Consider the following 21,529-nt stretch of genomic DNA (forward strand, 5'->3'; position numbering starts at 1 on the left):
ATAATAATTGAGGTTTTACCAAGACCTTAAGGACAAAATTCAAGTGCTTTTCAGCTCCACCAAAAATACGAAATTAATTTCTCTAAGTATAGACTTTAAATTAATAATTTGAGCGATTAAGATAAATTGATATCTCTTATGAACCATATATCAAAATTTTAGGTCAATCTAACGGTAAACGAAATGGAAATTGAAGTTTTACCAAGATAATGTAAGGATAGAATTTAAGTGGTTTTCATATCTACCCAAAATGAGAAATTATTTCCTCTAAGCACAAATATCCAATTAAAAATCTGAGCAGTCAAGATGAATAAATATATCTTATGAACTACATATCAAAATTTCAAGTCAATATAATTGTAAACGAAGTAGAAATTGAAGTTTTATCGAGGTAATTTAAAGATAAAAATAAAGTGTTAATCAAGTTACTCAAAAATATTAAATTAATTCCTCTAATAACATACCAATATATCTTATAAAGTATATATCAAAATTTTAGTTTAATATATTGGTAAACAAAGTAAAAATTGATGTTTTACCGAGATAACTCAAAAAATAGAAAATAAGAAAAATATAGTCTAGAAAACCAAAATGTTACTTTGGTTCTTGGCTTCCTTGTTTACTTTAGAAGTTTCCTTCATTTTATAGGCTAACTTAGGGTCCCATAATTCTTATTTTGTTCATTATTCAATGTCAACACCGAAATGTATGCCTACACATTAATTTGAACCTTTGACCCTGCTATCACCATACATAGTTACCATTTGAGCTACCACAATTCTTTATTTAGCTTACCACTTTTCTTTTATATAAATCTATTAAATGTTTCGAATCATAAAAAAATTTATTACTACTAATAATAAAAATTATTTACTATTTATTAAGATAGATATTTTCAAAAGTCTTACACAACATTTTACTATATTTAAAAAAATATCATTTCGTTCTTGTGATCTCGTATATATATGGAATAAATTAATTGTTTTCTTTATGTTTGGTTACAATAGATATATCATGTGATGATGATAAGTTCCTTATCATATGTAATGATGAAAGTTCCTTATCACAATGACATAAATATCGATGTAACAAATAACAAAATGTTGATGTATTGCATATTTCAAGATAATACGTAAAAATAAAATAAAATAAATTAATGAATCTTGAAAATGTCAAGCATTGGATTAGAACTCCATTTAACCCATATATATATATATATATATATATATATATATATATATATATACTAGTTTCCATATGATAAATCGTTTAAAAAAATTGTTAAATTTGTATTAGAGTGTGACAAAATTCTACAATTGTGTTATACAAGAAATACAATTCATTCAATTAAAATATCAGATACCAAAATCGTGCGACTACATTGTATTTAAATATTTTTAGATATAAAGATAATTAAAACAGGTTGTCTTCTCTTTTCAACAAGTTCTTTCCCGTCAACGAGGTTAAATTCAACTAATTTCAATTGTCGATTTGATTAAATTGTGGACAGAGATAATATGATCAAATCCAGTCGATATCAACTTAATTAAATTTGACTAAATTTTGGTTTGAGATCAACTCAGTCAAATTCGATCAAATTTTGGTTATGGTTGACCTTGTCAAATTTGGCTTAATTTCAATTAAAGTGGACTCAGGCAAATTCGAGCAAAATCAACTCGGCCGAATTTAGTTAGAGCCGACTAAACTAAATTCTAGTCATGACCGATTCAATTGAATTCGGTCAAATTTTGATCGAAGATGACTTGACTGGATTCAATTGAATTTCAATCAGGGTCAACTGAATTTCAACCCCTTGGTCAAATTTGACCAAATTTCAATTAGGGATGACTTAATCAAATTCGAAAAAAATGTCAATTGTGACCTACTCTATCAAATTTGATCAAATTTCGATCGTTAAATGTAGCCAAATTTTTATTGTGGCCCGGCCTGACCCATTTCAACTTTCAACTTGGTTTGGTCCATCTTGATCTTCAACCTAAGTCGACTCGTCACAACCTTTGGATCAAACTAACCTATATTGACTCATCTTGACCTTTGGCCTATGCCAACCCACCTCGACCTTCAACTCAAGCGAACTAATCTCGACTTTTGGTTTGCATTAACCCATCTTGACCTTCAACTCACACTAGCACTTCTCAATCTTCGATTCAAGTTGACTCGTCTCAACCTCCAACATATGTGACTAATGTGTATTTATCAACAAAGTAGTTTTAAATTAATGCACAATTAACTAAGTTATAACTAACTAAATTGTAAAATAGTTCAATTCAATTTTTGTTATAAATAATTCAATTTTTTAGTCTAATATGATAGAAATATTTGATAGTTCATATCAATTAGTATAATTTTACCCACATCTACTAACATGTATTTGTTCAATACTAACTTTTTACAAAGAAAACTGGCAAGAATAAATGCAAATAATAATTATAAAAAAAGACAATTTCATAAACTTAATATTTAATTATAATAATCAAAGTAATCCTTTTAAGTTGTGAAAAATAAATGCAAATAAAAAACTATGAAAGTGAGAATCTCACAATCCTATCAATTGGTGTAAAACTTGTAAGAATTTCTTAAAAATAACGTACGGTAAAATTTTCTTAAGGTTAGCACCAGAGGGAGAGTTTCTTATAATACCATTTTTATTATAAATACTCTAATTCTTAGTTCTTTTTTCTTTCATATTATTGCACCACAATTTTTTTACAATAATTATAATTTATTTATTTCTGCTCCTGTCTCCTTAACTTCCTTTTCTTGGATTTGTTCTTAGTAAAAAAGACTAGCCAATTAATCATCGGCCACATGCATTTCACTGGGTAGATAACTCTTTTACTCCGTTCCTGCAAAATTGAAGACAATTCTTTCTTTAATTGAAACATTATTTTTTTCTCATAAGGAACAGCTAGCCATTTGCTACCAATTGTAAAATCTTGCTCATTAAATACAAATAGATGTGCATTTTAGACCAGGCATGGGTAACAGATGCTGTCATGCCTTGTCGATGATGCAACTCCCAATTTGAAAAGAGCCCTATATGTTAATAGCAAATATATTTTAATATTAGTCCAACATCCGCACAATTTCACCAAATTTTCAGTCAAGTCGCTTATGGCTAAGAAGCTTTCAACTAAATTTTGATTGCTCAAAGTTTTTGCAACTGAATCCCAATATGGCAGCAGTCATTTGACCTGTTTTAATTTTTGGAGACACGGCTGTAAATATTCTTGATTAAGGTTTAAATAGAACTAACAACTGCAACAGCTTAATCTTGAAACCCGCGTCAAGTTTTCCCTAACTCCTCAACTTTACCAAGGATTTTTCTTAAGGTTGTCACAGGATTAAGGGCTTGATTCATTATGTGTCTTCATATAACATGAACCATAGCACCCAGAAAAGGAAAAAAGATAAAACTAAAACCCTTCTTTGACCTGAAACTAAAAATTTAGACATAAAAATAAGAGAAAAGAAAATCTAGAAAGTTAAATATGTAAATTAATTAAATGTACAATACACAATACCGTTACCGATTAACCAAACAAGAGAAAAAGTAGGTGCTTCTTCCTTAACTCTCGAATCCCCCAAATTAAGAAGTCGGCAATGACCCCGCTGGAGAAAGTCCTGTCATGAACATTAGGTACCAGGTAACCAACTAGAACAAATATTAAAAATGAAACAAGTCCAAATCCTGCAATAAGCAAGCACGAGTTCTCACTTCTAGGTGGCCAAGTTACTGCACTTAACAAACACCTCAAATAAACGCAGTTCATTGTAGACTTAGGATTGTCCTGAAGATGCACGGTGCTTAGCTACCATTACTTCTTGCCCCGCTTCTTTCCTTTCTTCTTGTCTCTCTTATTTGATGTCTTGGGTCGTGACTTCTGTTTTGCAACCTTCTTAAAAGATTTCTTGTTCCTTATAGGTACCCTTTGCCCTTTATCAGCCACAACGGAATGGGGGGTCACCGTCTCCTCCTTCCTCTCACTATGATAACTTTCTTCTTCAGGGTTGATCTCACTTGTCACAACAGTAACTTTCAAATCAGCGTTCTCGTATGTTTTTGTTTCTTTCAACAACAAAAGGTAAACCCAATCACCAAATGAGTCAACCCACAAGCACAAAAGACATCAATCACACATCATACACTAAAAAGAGCCTCAGATTCATTAGTAAATAAACTTTGGACAGGTTTTACTTCAAACTTTCAGGTTACACTTTTTTGTTTTCCATATCTCCTCTGAAAAAAAAATCTTGTTCAAGGCACAGTTAAACATTAAATGTGAGCACTCCTTCAAGGGGGGATTCAACCTTTATTTTCCACGTTTAGGCCTCTTCCACTAGACCTCACCCCCGATGATAAACTTTTAAGTTACATGTGTCCTAGTATCACATCAGGCTCAAACACAACACGAATGCCAGAGTAAAAAGGAATGCTGATATGACTAAGGTTTTGTTTGGATAATCTCTAGTTAAGCTCATGTGTAACCAACTTTATACAAACTCTACTCTATTGTTTAGCTTCTTCAAAAAAATAAAAAAGATAACTCAAGATAATTTCAAGTGCTATTAAGAAAAAATAACTCATTTCACCCTCTTTTTTTCTCTCAATTGTGCACACTGAAAAGAAGCTAGTCTAAATCAACAAGTGAATAAACAAACAATACAACTGCGAGGAATATTCCAATTGAGAAAATGTACCGGCAATAGATTCAACTTGGTCTGCAACTTCTTCTTGGCGCTCCTCATTCTGATCAGGTGGCACGCCTCCATACAGAACGAATTCTCTTTCCAACTTCCTCTGCAAAACGAGTACAATCAAATAGATATGATAACAAAATCCATAACAAAAAAATTAACACAAACCAAACCCTCCATTGGTTGTAAAAGAATGTAATCTCTTAGTAATAATAAAGCACATAAAGAAGTAAAATGGAAAAGTGAATACCTTTTTGCGTTCTTCGCAGCGTTTGCGGCGCAGTGCCTCGTTCTGTTGCTTCTGCGCTTCCTTTCTTCTCTTCTTCTTGCGCTTGTGAAAACCAGTGACGTAGTCTTTGAGGTCTTTCTCGTTGAAATTGATGCCCAAAGCTTTGTTCTTCAGAGCCCTCTTCGTCAGGTGCGTGCCTTTGCGCTGCACTGTCTCCTCCATCCGGTAATCAACCAAAACCTAGAATGCGCACAAATCCTTCCATACGATGCAGTTAAAATATGGCTTAAATACAACCTTTATTTTTTCTTTTCTATTTTTGTCTATGTTTAATTTGATTTATTTAATAGGTCTAAATTTTAGTTAATTTTGGTCACTTAGTCTTTTTTTTAATGACATTTAAATACTTAGAGGGTGATGAATAGTATAAGTTGTTTTTTATTTAATTATTTATAAAAAAAAATAATTTTAAAAAAAATTATTTACATGGGAGATTAACATTGTATCATGTGCCAATATAGTATTTTATGTCAAGTCAATATCATTGTAAGTGTCACATGTTAGTGTTATATTCAATTAAATTTCAATTTTTAATAATTTTATTCAATTTAATTTTAATTTTTGATAATTTTGTTTATTTCAGTCTTAATTTAATTACTCTCCAAATTGATCATATTTAATCTTATATAAATGTTATATGAATTTTTTATTAAAATTCACATTTTTATTAAATATATTTTTCATTATTTTTAAACCAATGCTAACTATATTATTAGAAGGAAATTATTAGATTTAGGTTTAATTTTTGTTATATGTAAATGGTAGACTTAGAGTTAGTTTAAAATTAGAAGGAAAATTTTTCATTATTTTCAAAATTAAAGAAAAAGTCTTCATTTTTTTTTAAATTAGAAAAAGAATTTTCATTATTTTTAAACTTAAAAAGAAAATTCTTCATTATGTTTTAGATGAACTCTAACCCTATTTTTTACATGTAGCAAAAATCAATCATAAATTTAATAATTATATTCCAATAATAAAGTTAGAATTGGTTTAAAAACAGTAAAAGAAATATTTAATAAAAATATAAATTTTAATAAAAACTTTAGTCTAATATTTATATAAAAATTAAATTTGTTCTTAAATCAGAGAGGACAAAATTGAAATTAAATTGAATTGAATAAAATTAATAAAAATTGAGATGACATTAAACAAAATTAACAAGACTAAATTGAATATAGGACGTTAATATGTCACTCATACAGACTTGAGTACACTAACTTGACAGGACAGATCATCTGACACAAATGTTGACTTGACATGTAGAGAATTATTTTTAATTAAGAAAAATTAATAAAATAAAAAAAAAACATTAATGAACAAGTAACACATGATATACGTTTCGTTAACCATTTAAACGAAGTTAAAAAAATAACATATTAACCAAAATTAACAAAAAAAAAATGAAACTTTATTAGAAAAACAAATTAAAGAAAAATAAATGAAGAAAAAAACAAAAATTGAGAATTTTTTTAGAAGAACAAATTAAAGAAAATGGATAAAAATATGAACAAGCTATATTTAAGCCTTAAAAAAGTATGTCAAATACCATATTTTAAAATATAAATACAGTATTCAAGAATAAGGATTGTGTAAAGTGTTAATTCTTTGGTTATAATAGTGTTAGAAAAAAACACATGCCAACAACATTAGAAAAACGGAAATTCAAAATTTTAATCATTTTGATGAAAAAGTTATTACTTCGATGAGGTATTTCTATAGGGTTTTTTTTTCAAATTATTTGTTTTCTATGTTAATTTATTTGTTAAAAAAATAAGAAATATTGTTTCAATAGAATTTTTTAACTGACTTTTGTATAAAAAATATATTTTCATGTAAGGAAAAAAAAATTATAACTTCTGTTGAAAATAGAATTTTATATCGGGCAAAATATAAACGTCTTTTTTATTAGAACATTTAACGTGGTGAAATATTAAAAAAATTTAAATTCGTGAAAAAAAAGTTATATTTAAATTCTTTACAAGTTTGTAACTTTTTATTTATTTTTCGATTGGTTAAATTTAATACAATAAATTGTTTAATAGTTATATTAGCAAGTCACTTTTATGAAACACAGATATTTAGAATTTCAAATAAAAGTAACATAGTACAATATAAAATAGTGTTAAGATATACTAACATAATACAAGTACAATATAAAATAGAATTATAATAGAATAAGAACAAAATAAGCAATAATTATATTCGTTATATCATTTATTTTTATTAAAGGAGGTTGTGTTGGGTCTATCAAAGAAGAGTGTTTCCATATGTGGTGTTTGTGTTGTCTCTCACAATATTTGTAGGGAGGTTCAACACACACATACACATAAGCCCTCACGGATTTGCTTTTGTTACCACTCCAAAAGACCTTTTATCAATGGAGACATCTAATGTGTATATAAACTCATGTTCATCTCTTATTTTATCTGATGTGGGACTTTGTTTGTACCCAACAGGTTGATCTATATATTATGCTTGATGATTATATTTGAATATTGTGATTTTTTGGTATATAGAACATGTTTATTGGTTTTGTATCTCAACTAGTCACATTTTATAAAACACAAATTAGAATAATAATAAAAAAGCACTAATCATATCTTGTGTACGAGGATCATCACCTAGGTGAATCTAGATATCATGCTTCTTGTAATTATGGTTGTACTTGTATGTTATTAGATTTATCTTATGAAACATTGTCATAAATTCTTTAGTATGTATAATATACCATGTTTTTTTTTAAAAAAACTCAACATAATTTCATCATCGATGTTTCCATTGTCATTTAGGTTGTGAATATATTTTTTATAAGTTTATTGAGATATTTGCTTTTGATGAAAATGTACGTCAAACATCTTATATTGATATTCGTGAATAAAAGGAAGTTGGACATTATCAACATACAATTAAAATTGGTTCTTTTTTATTTGTTTCTATTCCATGTGAGTTATCGAGAGAAGTTGTCCTTATTGCTTTTTATGTGATTAAAAAATTTATTTTATGTTACTCGAGGTTTGTCTTATTTTAAAAAATTCAATGGTTGTGTTTGTGACTATTTTGTATTGAGAGTTTTTTTTTTTTTTACTTTCCTTACTTTGTCTTTTATTCATATGTAAAATCTAACTTATTATAGGTTATGATGATGGTAAAAAGAATATCATTTTATTATATGATCCTATCCATAACAAATTTTATATATCACATCGTATCATTTTAGTTACTCTATCCGTTTTCACAATATCATAATGTTTAAACTCAATTGTATTAATTCCTTTGTCATATATGTTGTCTTTGAATAAATTCAAGAGACTCATAACTGATGTATTCTAATATTGAATTTGAAATGCTCAATATAAATGGTTATTTAAATTCATATATATCTTCTATGTTTATGGCTCCTAGAGAATCTTTGTTGAAATTATATGTCTAATAAGTTACTAGATTTTGTTTATTTCTTTTCATTTTAATTCTTTTGTTATCTTGTTAACCATTATTCACATTTTATTTAAGTCATCTTTCTATCAAGAAATTATTTTTTATCACACTTTACATATGATAAATACTAGGAATAAGGTTTATTTTCTTAGGAGAAAAAGTGCAATTGGATCTCGTTAGGTCCAAAACATAAAAACCAACTTTGGTGAATTTGTTTAAAAATACAAAATTCACTTGGTTGCCAAGAGGTTTTCTTAATATATGATATATGACATGATTGTATAATCTTTTGCTCAAATTTCCAAAAATGGATATTATTGATATGAAAATGTATTCTAGAATGATGATCTTTAAATATATATATATATAAATATATATATATATTATATGATTCATCCTTTTGGGTATTTATCCATAATTACAATGATAGTTGCTTAGTATTATTTGATTATTTAGATATATGGGTAGATTTATCAATTTGATCCAACCCACAAGATTTTACCCTAATCCATGTGGGTCAAAAAATTTACAAGGCTAGAAAGTTCACAAAAAAAAAAACATTGAACCAAAATGACAACAAAAGTCTCATGCGTCAAGCCATGAGCCATTTTTTAAAGTAAAAATCTTATTTAAAAATGAAAATGAAAAAAATATTAATTAAAATCATCTTTATAAAGATATTTACTCAATCTAAATCCTAACTCAATATAAGCAAAGTTAGCTCAAAATTAGGTCAAGTTAGACCAGATTGACACCATCTCAAGTTGGTTGACATGAGTCTAGGTCAAGTCGAGACAAAGTAGGTCCAAGTCAGACCGATGTGTTGAGCCAAATAGAGCATGAATTAGGACAAGTTAGGTCGAATTAAGTCCAGTTTGCCAAATTTAGTTTCAAGTAAGTAAGGTCAAGTTAAGATGACTTATATTGGGTTAAGTTGAGTTGGACTAATGTTGACAAAGTCAAGTCGCACCTAGGTCAAGAAAATTAGGTAAGGAAACAGTATGTGTGGGTTTGTCCCAGACCAAGATAGACAGGATTAGGTCAGACACAAGTTAAGTAGGTTGTTAGGATTATGCCAAGTTAGAGTGGATCCAACTAACCAAAATTGATAGGGTCTGCATCATGTCGAGTTGAATTGTAAAATCATAAAAATTATAATAATTATGAAAATAAATAAATAAAGTTAAATAAATGTTTTAAATAAAAGATAAGAGGGTGTAATAGTTGTTTAATTAAAAAGATAATAGATATTGTTATATATTAATAAGTGATAACTAAATATTAAAAAAAATATTTAAAAATTAATTAGGAGAGATATAATGATTTATTAAATATCTATTTTATTAAAAAGATTATGGAAGGAGATATAATGGTTTATTAATTTAAAATATTTATTGTATTTAAAATATTTTCTAGAAAATAAAAGATTTGGTGAATAATTATTAAAAGGATATTAAAAAAATTCTCTAAAATATATATATATATATATATATATATATATATATATATATATATATATATATATATATATATATATATATAAAAGGTGGTTATTATATATAACTGGGTTATATGTGATAATTATTTCTTAAACATATTTATTAAAAATATATAAGATTTATTATGTGTGTGATTATGTTTATCTACTAGAGATTTAAAAAGATTTTATAAACAATAAAATAAGTGATAAAGATTATGGGAGATATATCTTGAATGACAGTTTTTATTTTTGAGAATGGTATAAATATGAGAAGAGTGGGTGAAGGTTATGGTTTTTTTAGAGAATATGTTGTTGGTTATACTTAAAAGAGAAGAACAAGAGATAACTATGAAGTTAAATAAGGAACATGACGAGAATCTACTTCATGAAAGTTGAAGTTGATTCCATGGATATGATCCGGGCAAAAGCCTAAAATAATGAATGAGAATATGCTTAGAGAGTGGTTTGGGTGTGATTCTTGAAGGAGGTCGGGCTAATCCTTAAGGAAAAGATCTAGGATAAGTCAAGAAGACAAATTATCCCATGAACTCAGAAAAAGAAGAGCTGCAAATTTGATAGAATTTCTCTATATTATTTCCAAGTTGTTCTTTACCATGCTTGAGCACTCCTACTTATATATTTGAGGAGTTGACTCAAGTCTCCACAGAAGAAAAAAGATACAAAGAATCTAAAACTGAAAAGCTTTATAACTTTCTTAGTGATTAGTCAATTGTCAAATGCATATTCACCTTTCTTTGCTTCATGTGCAAGCTAGTGGGTGTTTTAACCCATAAATAATGTTCTAAGATCCCTGGAGGCCCAATCTTTCCAAAAAAACACCTTAGTTTGTATGGTCATTCAAGAATTAAGTTAAAAAGCCAAAACTACATGATTACAAAACACACTCTGATTGAATCAATTATGGTACTTATATAATTGATTAAATTAGAGATGTTGTACTTCTTTCCTGAACAAGCTCTATTTTAATTGATTTTTTTTTATCTTTTTAATCGATTAATCTAAAGACTTTTATACTAAAAATGAGCAAAATACACCGTCCTAAAGAAACACCTGTTTGGCTTAAATGCAAGGCCTAAAGAAAAGACTTGTTTACAAATAAAGGACTAATCCTATACAAAAATATATTACTCCTAATTACATATTCACGAACAAAGAAAAATGCTTAGGTCTTGCCACTAGCTCATGTTGCAACTCCCTAGATAGGTTTGCACGAGCACAAGTACAAATGTGGTGAGAAGCTTTTGGAATGTTACATACTAGAACTAGGTTAGGGAATTTAATTTTTCATGTGATTGTGTGATGAGTATCAATATATATTGTCGTATTTTGTGTTAATGATCACATTATTCCTAGACATCTAAGTAAGTATGATTGTTATGGTTTGGATAGGTCTACGATTTAGACAAGTTCTCGTGACTACTATGGTTTGGGAAGGTCCCCATGATTGCTACAGTTTGAGTAGGTCCTCATGACTGTTATGGTTTGGGTAGGTCCCCATGATTGCTACGGTTGGACAAGTCCCCATATTTGTTACAAGTTAGGAAAGTCCCCATGATTGTTATGAGTTAGAGAAGTCTTCATGACTACTACTAAATGATATGTTATGATATATGTGATATTGATATTTCTTTAATTATAATTATTGTTATATTAATTTACCCTTCTGTTTCTGGTTATGGTTTCCACTTGCGATGATTGTGTATGTTGTTTATGAGTAGATGATGAAGCAAGGTTGGATGCATAGCAAGGATAAATGTGGAGAGTGGGGTGAGTCTCGTCTAACAATTTATAGTTTATAATTTTCTTTTATTCATGTTACTCAATTATTATGTAAAGACACTTAATTATTGTTTTCTCCATTTCAATAAAGGTCTTAAGGTTATTTATTTTAAGTATTTTTACAATAAGATTTTGGAAGTGATTATTGTATACTTAAGCATTAGATAACTCAATTTTTTTAAAACAAAATATTATTTTCAAAAATCAAGTTTTTGAGAGGATTTATTAGAAATCATTGGTTCTTTATAACTAAATGACTTTAAAAGTGTTAAGAAAATTAGGGATGTTATAAAGATCACACTGCATAAAGTTAAGTTAGATTCATGTTAGACCAAATCAAATTGGATCCATGTTAGGCCAGTCAAATTAAGGCCACAAAGGGTCGAGTAGACTTCGAGCTAAGGCAGGTTGAATATGCACCTTAAACTGAGTTGAGTAAGACCCAATCAAGTTGAGTCAAGTCAAGTTTGACCTATGCTAAGTCCAATCAAGTTGGACCTATGCTAAGTCCAATCAAGTTGGACCTATGTTAGGTCCAATCAAATTGGTTCCACATTAGGCTAAGTATAGTTAGATCTACGTTGCATTAAGTCAAGTTAGGTCCACATTGGCCCTCTCCAAACTAGTTCAAGTCGAGTTCACATGGATTGAGTCATTTTGTACCCACCTTGGGTCGAGGTATGCCCACCTTAAGCCAAGTTCAGTAAACTCACTTATTGCCAAGTTATTTTGATCCACCTTTGATGAAGTCGAGTTAAGGGCAATCTCTAACAAATTTCAATTTGACTCAACTTGAATTGAGTCGAGTCAGTCTCACCTTGGACTGAGTTGAGTCCGACCACCTTGGGTCGAACTCAGGCCTAGTCAAGTTTGACTTACATCAAATTGCACAAATTGATGTTCGTGTTAGGTCAAGTAAAGTCATATCACATAAAGTGAGTCAAATCAAGCTTATATTGAGTCGAGACAAATTAAGTAACAATTAAATCAAGTTTAAATTATGTTATATTAATTCAAACCGAGACAAACTAACTATAATTAATATAAAACATTTGAAAATTAATTCACAATATAAGTATTAAAAAAAAGTCATGTTATTATAAAAAATATTAAAAATTAATTAAAATATTGTGACGAAGACTTACGTATTCTTAACTCACTTTTAAGTAGAAAACAAAAAACATTTTTCAACCCACTCATTCAACAAAAAATGTAAGAAAAATATTTATAAGCACATAGAGTTTGACCCATGGTTAGATTTACATATTTCCAAAATAATTTATGCATATAATTGCTATCTCATTCTGTTCACCTATTGTTGTAGTGAGGACTGTTTCCTATTGTTGATACAGTAACATACAAAACCACAGTTCCAAAAAAGCACCATACAGCCCTCACATTCCCTCCATTTCATGTTTATCTATTTTTCTTATAATCCAACTATTCATGTCCCAACACATGTCCTTTTCTATCTCTTATTGCCTACAACCTTCACAATTTTAACTAATTTTATTTGGTGAATGCAGTTATCATACGTTATTTGATCTTATCATTATAAATGATATATGGTACTATATATGTTTTTAATTTTTTATATTATCTAATTCTTATTATGATAAGGTAATAAATGCCTGACATGTATTTTTAATACTTATTATATAGCAATATCTGTACCAATATAATAACAATATCTCATTATTGTAAAGAGTGTAAAGACGAGGAACCTCTCTATGTTCTCCCTAAATATTTTGTTTTGTTATTTAAATAGGACCATAAATAATTGTATACGACACTCTTGTAATAATATTACATTCTACAAAATTAAAATAATATAATTTTTTTATTTTTTATTTTGAATTTATTTTTCTTCCTTAATTCTATAATGATGACGTAATCCTAATCGCAATGTGAAAAGGAGAACTCTGATAACCTATGCTCATTTCGACACTGACTAATTCATATTTAAATGTAAAGTATATACATTAAAATTATAACCATTAACATAATACCTTTTTAAATAAATTTCAAAAGGTAAGAAATCATTTCATTTAATTTTTTTTTATCAAAGTACACGTTTAGGAACAAGTTTAAAAAGGTGGTAAAATTTATAAAAAAAAATTGACTAATTTAATTCCCAAAATAAATTAATCTAAATATAATACGTATTACTGAATACTTATTCTTGGAGTGTGTGTAAATATATTAAAAACGAGTTTATTAGTTAAAAACACTGCTAGTCTACTTTTAAAAATTAAGCCTTTTATTATATATTAAAATTTGTTCGGTAAGATTGAGAAAAAGAAATCAACAAATTAATCAATTGTATTCCTCCTAACTCAAGTCATTACCTTTCGCTCTGGCGGTTTAATTTGCAACCAAACCGGTTCTCGCAGGAAATGGACCGAACCGCCGCCATAATCTCCGATCAGGTCAACGTTGACGGAACTGTGAAGCAGTTATCCCTGCTTGCCGATGGGAAGCTGTGGTGGCCGGATGGAGGTAAACGGAATTTGACCATCGAAAAAGAGGTTATCGGGTTCGCCACCGATGGTTTGAACATTAGGCTGAAAACCGTGGTGGAGGGAGCAGATGGATGCTGTGGTTGCGGGAGCAGGGGAAAAGTGGTCCGAAACGACGTCGTGTTTCGGCCATCGTCGGAGGAATCGCACGGGCTCTGGTGCCGCAAGCTTAAAGAATTCATCGATTCCCTGGGTAACTAATTCGAAGCTTTTTTGGAGCTTATGTGATTAATTTTGTGCTGCGGATTCTGATTTTTATTGGAACAGGACGCCCCAAGAGGCTCTTTGTTTTTGTTAATCCTTTCGGGGGAAGGAAATTTGCTGCCAATATTTTTCGAGATCATGTTAAACCTCTTTTGGAAGACGCACAAGTCCATCTTACTGTTCAAGGTTTTGATCTTTTCCTTAGGTTTTCTTTCTTTTACCATTATTGTTATTGTAAAAAATGTGTGATTGATATTAACAATCTATAAAGACCAATCAAACATTAATATTCCTAAATATTAAAAGAGCCAAAGATTCAAAGTATATATATATATATACACACACAAATATCTATCTCCACTCAAGGACGTGTAATAGTTATATAGAGTGTGAAAACAAAATGTGGGATATTGGTGGAGATGAATAGGATGTACTTGAAAGGGTAAGAATCTTGAAGTTTCTAAGCTTCTAGTGGTGACTTGATTTGGAGTCAGTTCTTTTGAGAGACGATGAAGAAGAGAAGGAACTATAATGACATTGAAACTTATTCAAGGATTTAATTCATTTTAAATTATAAATAGTGTTCATTTTTTTTTCATCATTTATACAATTTAATTATATTTATATTGATTATATTGACGCCCTATCCTAAGTTTATGGAAATGTCGTATTCATGCACTATACGTAAAAACTAAAATATAAAAATTTGTTGTAGGTATAAAATCCAAATAAATAGTAAATGTTATTATAATAATTATTATTAGTTTAATGTTTATAAGTGTACAGATTTTTTTACGGTGAATAATAAAAATTACTTTTTTAAAATACTATTATTAAAGGTTAAATATTTTATTATTAATGCATTCTATCATAGTCTATAACATAATAAAAAAATTATAGTACTATCTATAAGTTGGAATTATTCTTTTTGTTATTATATATCAGAAACCAAGCATCAGCTCCATGCAAAGCAAGTTGTTCAGTCACTTGATTTTTCCAAATACGATGGAATAGTTTGTGTCAGTGGAGATGGGATTTTGGTTGAGGTTAGTTCACTGAAATTATTGTTGTTAATTGGTTACAGTTCGTACCAAGTGCTACCATTATGATTGTGAAATTGGCTGTGTGAACTAATGATTGTTTGAGTTTCTTTTGTACACATGGTTGCCTATGTTTCTATTTAATTATCTTACTAACTTCACGCATTTTTAGTAGGTTGTAAATGGACTGCTTCAGAGGGAGGACTGGGACACTGCAATAAAGATACCCCTTGGAGTAGTTCCTGCAGGTTTTGTTCCTTTTTCTTCAATGAATTTAGTCAATAAATTTTGTTATGTTAATCTTCCAATTATCTCCTCTGTGATGTACGTTCGTATAAAATGAATGAAGGTACGGGGAATGGCATGGCAAAGTCTCTTCTCGATTCAGTGGGTGATCCCTGTACAATAACCAATTCTGTTCTTGCCATTATAAGAGGTTTCGAACTTGTCACAATTGTGACCATATATATGATTTCTTTTTACTGTGTTGATATAAATATTAACTTTGCATTAAATGCTGTCAGGCCATAAGCAATCACTTGATGTGGCCACCATCACACAAGGGGAAACCAGATTTTTCAGTGTGTTGATGCTTGCATGGGGTAACTATAAATTAACGTCACCATATATTGGATTTTGAAAAAGAGGTGGTTGTGAGGAAGCATGTGGTTGTGGCCATGTTATTTGATGTAACATTTGATAATTTTATTTCAGGTCTGGTGGCTGACATTGATATCGAGTCTGAAAAGTATAGGTGGATGGGAAGTGCACGAATAGATTTTTATGTAAGTAAGCCATAATAAGTAGGAAGACATGTTTGTTTATGATGCTTTCTTTAGTTGCTGAGTCTTTTTATATGAATTATTGTTGCATGAGTTTTCTTATACTTTGGTTGAAGGCAAGAACATAAATCAAAAAGCCGTTAATCATCAAAGTATTGATCACCTACAAAGTTTACAAAAAAGTTAATCGTGTTTATGTAGAAGCCAAAGTACCAAATTTAAGAGTCTCTCGATTTCTTGCGCCAGAATTATGTGTACCTAGTAGTGACCCACACTTCAGTGCCAGTCTAGTTTGGTGATATGTTCTCGTTGTTATACAGTAATTTCCTTGACTTAAAAGGATTGAGGTTATTTTTTACTTTGTTTGCATTACCTATTGTTGTAGGCTCTCACTCGAATCTTCCATTTGAGGCATTATGAAGGATGTCTTTATTTTGTGCCTGCACCTGGATTTGAAGCTTACGGGGAGACCATAAGTTACCCTGGCAGTTCTGCCAGCAAACGCATAATTAGTGATCAAATGGATGGGGAACCAGGGAAGTTAAAAAGGCTAGGCTATCAGGGACCTGAAATTGACTTGGAGAATCTGAGTTGGAGGGTCTTAAATGGACCATTTATTTCTGTCTGGCTTCACAATGTGCCTTGGGGTGCTGAAAATACCAAGGCTGCACCAAATGCAGAGGTTGGTTGTATGCGTAAAAGTTCTTTTGTGTATCATTGCTCTCTCGTACTCTTTCACCTGTTGTGTGATGTCATAGCTTGAACTGATTCGTATTGCAACATTAAAAATAGAATTAGAAGATGAATCCATATAAATTAGTATCCGAACTGGTCCCATGGAGGCTAATATACAACTAAACGAGGAATGGCTATTGGTATATTTTGCTTCATTTTAATGACTATTAGACATCAATGTTCATTATAAGTATCGTGCAGAATAGATCATAGAGACACCCCAATTGTTGCCATCATTGACATAACTGCTAGCTGACACCACACCAGAAATTTTCTCCCTCTATTCTGTGACATCTTAACTATTTATTGCTGATAGTTGCCATGAACTTGACAAGTCTTTTGTTAATTTAATTTGGTAAATGCAGTTCTCAGATGGTTATCTGGACTTGATCATTATGAAGAATTGCCCCAAATTACCGTTGCTGTCATTGATGTCAGAAATGAATAATGGAGGTCATGTAAAATCGCCACATGTCATGTACCTAAAGGTGTGGACATCACTACTGTTATACTTTTCCTGCACTGATTTATTTGCACGACAAGAATTGTTACTTTCTATATCTTTTGAAACAAACCATAGGTGAAAGCTTTGGTCTTGGAACCTGGACCGCGCTTGGGGGACCAGGAGAAGGAAGGGATCATAGATGCAGATGGTGAGGTTCTGGCAAGGGGTAAAGGATCGTACCACTGTGAGCAGAAGGCTTTGATGGCCTATGATAAACTTCAAATAACAGTGGATCAAGGTTTAGCTACTCTTTTTACTCCTATCTAAAATCCTTCATCTTTACAACAAAAGTGAGAAACAGATAAAGAATGAATACTCTGGGTTTTAAGAATTTTGGACGAAGATTGATGTATACACCAAACCTTATTTGACACTTAGCTTTGTTTGCTTCCGAACCTCCTCTGTTGCAAAGATGGAAAGCGAGGATGAGAGAAGATATCCCTTGCTTTTCTCGAGCTGATTGGCATGGAAAAGCCAAGATTTGAACAACTTCTTCAGCAATGAGAGAGAAAGACGAAAAAAAAAGAACAAGGAGGTGGACGATGTACCATTGCTAGAAAATGTGTTTTAAGGGGTATTTGAATAGTAAAATTAATAAATAATAAAAATAATATTAGAATAATAGGTAAAATTATTTTATATTTTACTCTTCAACTCATTTAAACAGTTTTACTTTTTTATTTTAACTTTTTTCTTTATTCCATACTGTCCAAACAAAATATCAGTGGGAAGTATGTATATCATCATTAAATGTGAATCTCTAACTGCTGTGGAAATGTTCGTTGTTCTATGATTTCTTCGGAAATGTTCAACAACCAATAATTTTTGTGATTGATTATATTTAGTCTTATTTAGTTTCTTTGATTGAAAAGGATCAATCCGATTTGAATAATTACATTTAATTGAATTTTAATTATTAAGTTTAATTGGATTTTAATCATTAAGTTGAATTTCTAATTGTATAAATTATTTATTTGTTAAACATGATTTACAAATTGTACCTAAAATATAAACATCCAATTTTTTATACATTAATTAGTTAAGCCAACATAGAAGGACGCGCAAATAGATTATTTAGAATTTCTTGTCATCGTAATTGACAGGCATCATTTCTTAATGTGCTAACCAATGTTCCTCACTAATATTAGACGATATAGTAACAATTAATAACGTAGATCATTTTTATAATATTTTTTTGTACATATTATGTTGATTTTATTCTTATTAACAACTACTTTTTATTTTCTTTTATTATCAGTAAAATATCACCTATAATAAATAGGAATTATCGTAAAGTGTTCTTATTTTGATTATAATGTTATAAAAGTTAATGTAATATTTATTTTTTATTTTTAATATAAATTATATTTTTCATTTTAATAATTGTCATAATATCTATTTTTTAATTTTGTTTTTTGTTTTTATTTTTTATTATTTATTATCAGTAGATACACCTGCACTTATAACATGCATGAATAACAAAGACCACAATTTACAACGAATAACACAAGTAAAAAACCCACTAACCCATTCAACAAGAGAGCCTACAAATCTAATATGAGTAAACAAGATAAAATTTAAATTATATTACTATCAATTAAAATAACTAGTTCAATTATTTTATGTTGATTTTAATAAGTTCTTTATTTATTTATTATGTAAAGACTAGAAGTACAACAATAATAATGCTAATTAAAGATTAAAAATACCAGTTATGATTAATATCAACCATTATTTGTCAATAATGTACATGTATAGATAAATACTAATTGAATACTTGTATATTACAAAGTATAAACATGTTTAACATACAAATTATTGCACATCTTTAAGTGATTTTTTTGTTTCTTCCTGTTTGATTGAAGATTGATTACACTGAACAGTTATTGTTAGAGAGAAATATTTGATCTTACTTATACAACATTACTTTATTTAATTTTTTTAGTTTCATTATGTTAGATATTTAATGTGAAAGATGAAAATGAATTGAGCCGCCATGGATTTTCCTTTCAAAAATAGAATGTGTGAAAGAGGGAAGACTGGCTGCTAAGTTCCATCTATTATAGGCTTCATCATTTCTAGCTTAAGCTCTGTTAGGTTCCGAACACAATTGCATAAACATCCAATTTGTTTTTGTTTTAGATAGTATCAAAATGGAACATCTAATTAAACAAACAATATATAATTTAAGCTCTAAAATCGATCTTCCTAAAAATAAAAAAGAGCAGAAGCTTTGAAAGGACACAAACCATCTTAAGATTCCATTCAAAAAATGGCAAACACAAATCTTGTTTCGTCATCCATCATTAATTACCATAAGCCAATGAGACCAGCACCATAAAAACAAGAACAAGAAAAAAAACATCCTCAAAAATTAAACCTTGCGTTGGTGGCAATTACTCGCTTCTGTCAATTGTCACCTTCTGGGTTCTCTCCATTGTTGGTTTTGCAGAGGAGGAGGATGAGTTCAGCACATGCTCCTCAAGATTTTGATCATAGCATGCAAAATATCCCACGTTAGAAAAAGAACAAAAAAAGGTTTTAGGTAGTTGGGGAAGAAAGAAGGAAGAAAAATGAACGACCTTTTCTCAAACTCGTTCAAGAAATACAGTGACCTGAAAGAGCAGGCATACCTGGATGATGTGGAGGCGGGGAAAGAAAGCGTGAACCTTGATAAGTTCTTCGAGGAAGTGGAGGACGTGAAAGAGGACATGAGGAGCGTGGAGATGCTGTACAGAAGGCTGCAAGAGGCGAACGAGGAGAGCAAAACGGCGCACACGGCCAAGGCGATGAAGGAGGTTCGGGCGCGAATGGATAAGGACGTGGCGCTGGTGCTGAAGCGCGTGAAGGTGATAAAGGGGAAGCTGGAGGCGCTGGAGCGGTCGAACGCGGCGAACCGGAGCTTGCCGGGGTGCGGGCCGGGGTCGTCGGCGGACCGGACGAGGACGTCGGTGGTGAGCGGGTTGGGGAAGAAGCTGAAGGACATGATGGACGATTTCCAGGGGCTTAGGGCGCGCATACAGATGGAGTACAAGGAGACAGTGGAGCGGAGGTACTTCACGATCACGGGGGAGAAGGCGGAGGAGGAAACGATCGAGAATTTGATATCGAGTGGGGAGAGCGAGAGCTTTCTGCAGAGGGCGATTCAGGAGCAGGGGAGGGGTCAGATAATGGACACGATTTCGGAGATTCAGGAGCGGCACGACGCCGTTAAGGAGATTGAGAAGAACTTGATGGAACTGCACCAGGTTTTTCTGGACATGGCGGCGATGGTGGAGGCGCAGGGACAGCAGCTGAACAACATCGAGAGCCACGTGGCGCATGCGAGTTCGTTTGTGCGACGGGGCACCGAGCAGCTTCAGGATGCGAAAGAGATTCAGAAGAGTTCGAGGAAGTGGACCTGCTATGCCATCATTCTCGGCGCTATCCTCATTGTTTTGCTTCTCTTCCCTCTCCTCACCTCGCTCTTGCCTCATCTCTTGATGAGGTGAACCACAACACCTCCATACAACACAACATGCTTTTTCTCCATTTTCGATTCCAGTAGATTAGGAATCTACCTGCTATTCTTCTCATCTAATGTAAATATATAGCTTTGTTTCATTTCATTTCATTTCGCCTCTTTTCTATTCAAAACACTAAGTACACTTTCATGTCACAGGCTCAAAATGTGTTAACCCTTTTAAAAACATACCTGTTGGAGTATGAGAAAAAAAAAACTCGTGTTTTTAATCTGCAGAAAATATGAATTCAGTATATTCTCTAATTTTACAAAATGGTCGTTTTATTTGTTTTACACCAGCTCCATTGTCATTTTCCCAAGCTAAGGATACAAGTGAATAACGTTCTACAGATTAGAAATAAGTTAGAACTTTGAGTGGTCTGAATAATTAATGCTTAGAATTTGAAAGTGAAACTGAAATTCAGTCAATCTGAATTCCTCCTAAAAATGGATCTGTACTCAATATTCATGTTAGAAAGGATCAGACCTTAATTTTGCGACAAAGCCTGATGTCGTTCA

The 21,529-nt window shown here is 30.8% G+C and overlaps 3 protein-coding genes across 6 annotated transcripts; 2 read left to right on the forward strand and 1 right to left on the reverse strand.

Annotated features, from left to right (window-relative positions):
* Nucleotides 1-3,497: 3,497 nt before the first annotated feature.
* Nucleotides 3,498-5,222, reverse strand: LOC108332987 (ribosomal RNA-processing protein 17). Of its 2 annotated transcripts, XR_008245626.1 has the most exons (4): nt 4,970-5,222; nt 4,723-4,822; nt 3,740-4,090; nt 3,498-3,645 (listed from the first exon to the last, which is right to left on the reverse strand). XR_008245626.1 is itself a non-coding variant. In XM_017568284.2 (3 exons), the coding sequence occupies exons 1-3, from the start codon at nt 5,168-5,170 to the stop codon at nt 3,840-3,842; spliced, it is 552 nt and encodes a 183-aa protein (XP_017423773.1). In that variant the 5' UTR covers nt 5,171-5,222; the 3' UTR covers nt 3,498-3,839. The 2 variants fall into 2 exon arrangements, 1 of the variants encoding a protein (XP_017423773.1); XM_017568284.2 differs by having other exon boundaries at nt 3,498-4,090.
* An 8,804-nt stretch (nt 5,223-14,026) lies between these two features.
* LOC108334448 (sphingosine kinase 1) lies at nt 14,027-18,344 on the forward strand. 3 transcript variants are annotated; one of them, XM_017570305.2, is made up of 10 exons: nt 14,027-14,435; nt 14,510-14,632; nt 15,392-15,492; nt 15,662-15,734; nt 15,836-15,922; nt 16,011-16,088; nt 16,201-16,271; nt 16,654-16,950; nt 17,369-17,491; nt 17,584-18,344. In XM_017570305.2, exons 1-10 carry the CDS (start codon nt 14,120-14,122, stop codon nt 17,773-17,775), a joined length of 1,461 nt encoding a protein of 486 aa, XP_017425794.1. In that variant the 5' UTR covers nt 14,027-14,119; the 3' UTR covers nt 17,776-18,344. The 3 variants fall into 3 exon arrangements, with proteins under 3 accessions (XP_017425794.1, XP_052727286.1, XP_052727289.1); XM_052871326.1 differs by having other exon boundaries at nt 14,040-14,435; nt 16,654-16,954; nt 17,584-17,609; XM_052871329.1 differs by lacking the exon at nt 15,392-15,492 and having other exon boundaries at nt 14,178-14,435.
* Nucleotides 18,345-20,081: 1,737 nt separating this feature from the next.
* On the forward strand, nt 20,082-21,116 carry LOC108334489 (syntaxin-125). Its single transcript, XM_017570365.2, has one exon. It carries the CDS (start codon nt 20,082-20,084, stop codon nt 20,997-20,999), a length of 918 nt encoding a protein of 305 aa, XP_017425854.1. The 3' UTR covers nt 21,000-21,116.
* The last annotated feature ends 413 nt before the right edge of the window (nt 21,117-21,529 follow it).

The sequence above is a fragment of the Vigna angularis genome, chromosome 1, assembly GCF_016808095.1.
Source record: "Vigna angularis cultivar LongXiaoDou No.4 chromosome 1, ASM1680809v1, whole genome shotgun sequence".
Lineage (NCBI taxonomy): Eukaryota > Viridiplantae > Streptophyta > Magnoliopsida > Fabales > Fabaceae > Vigna > Vigna angularis.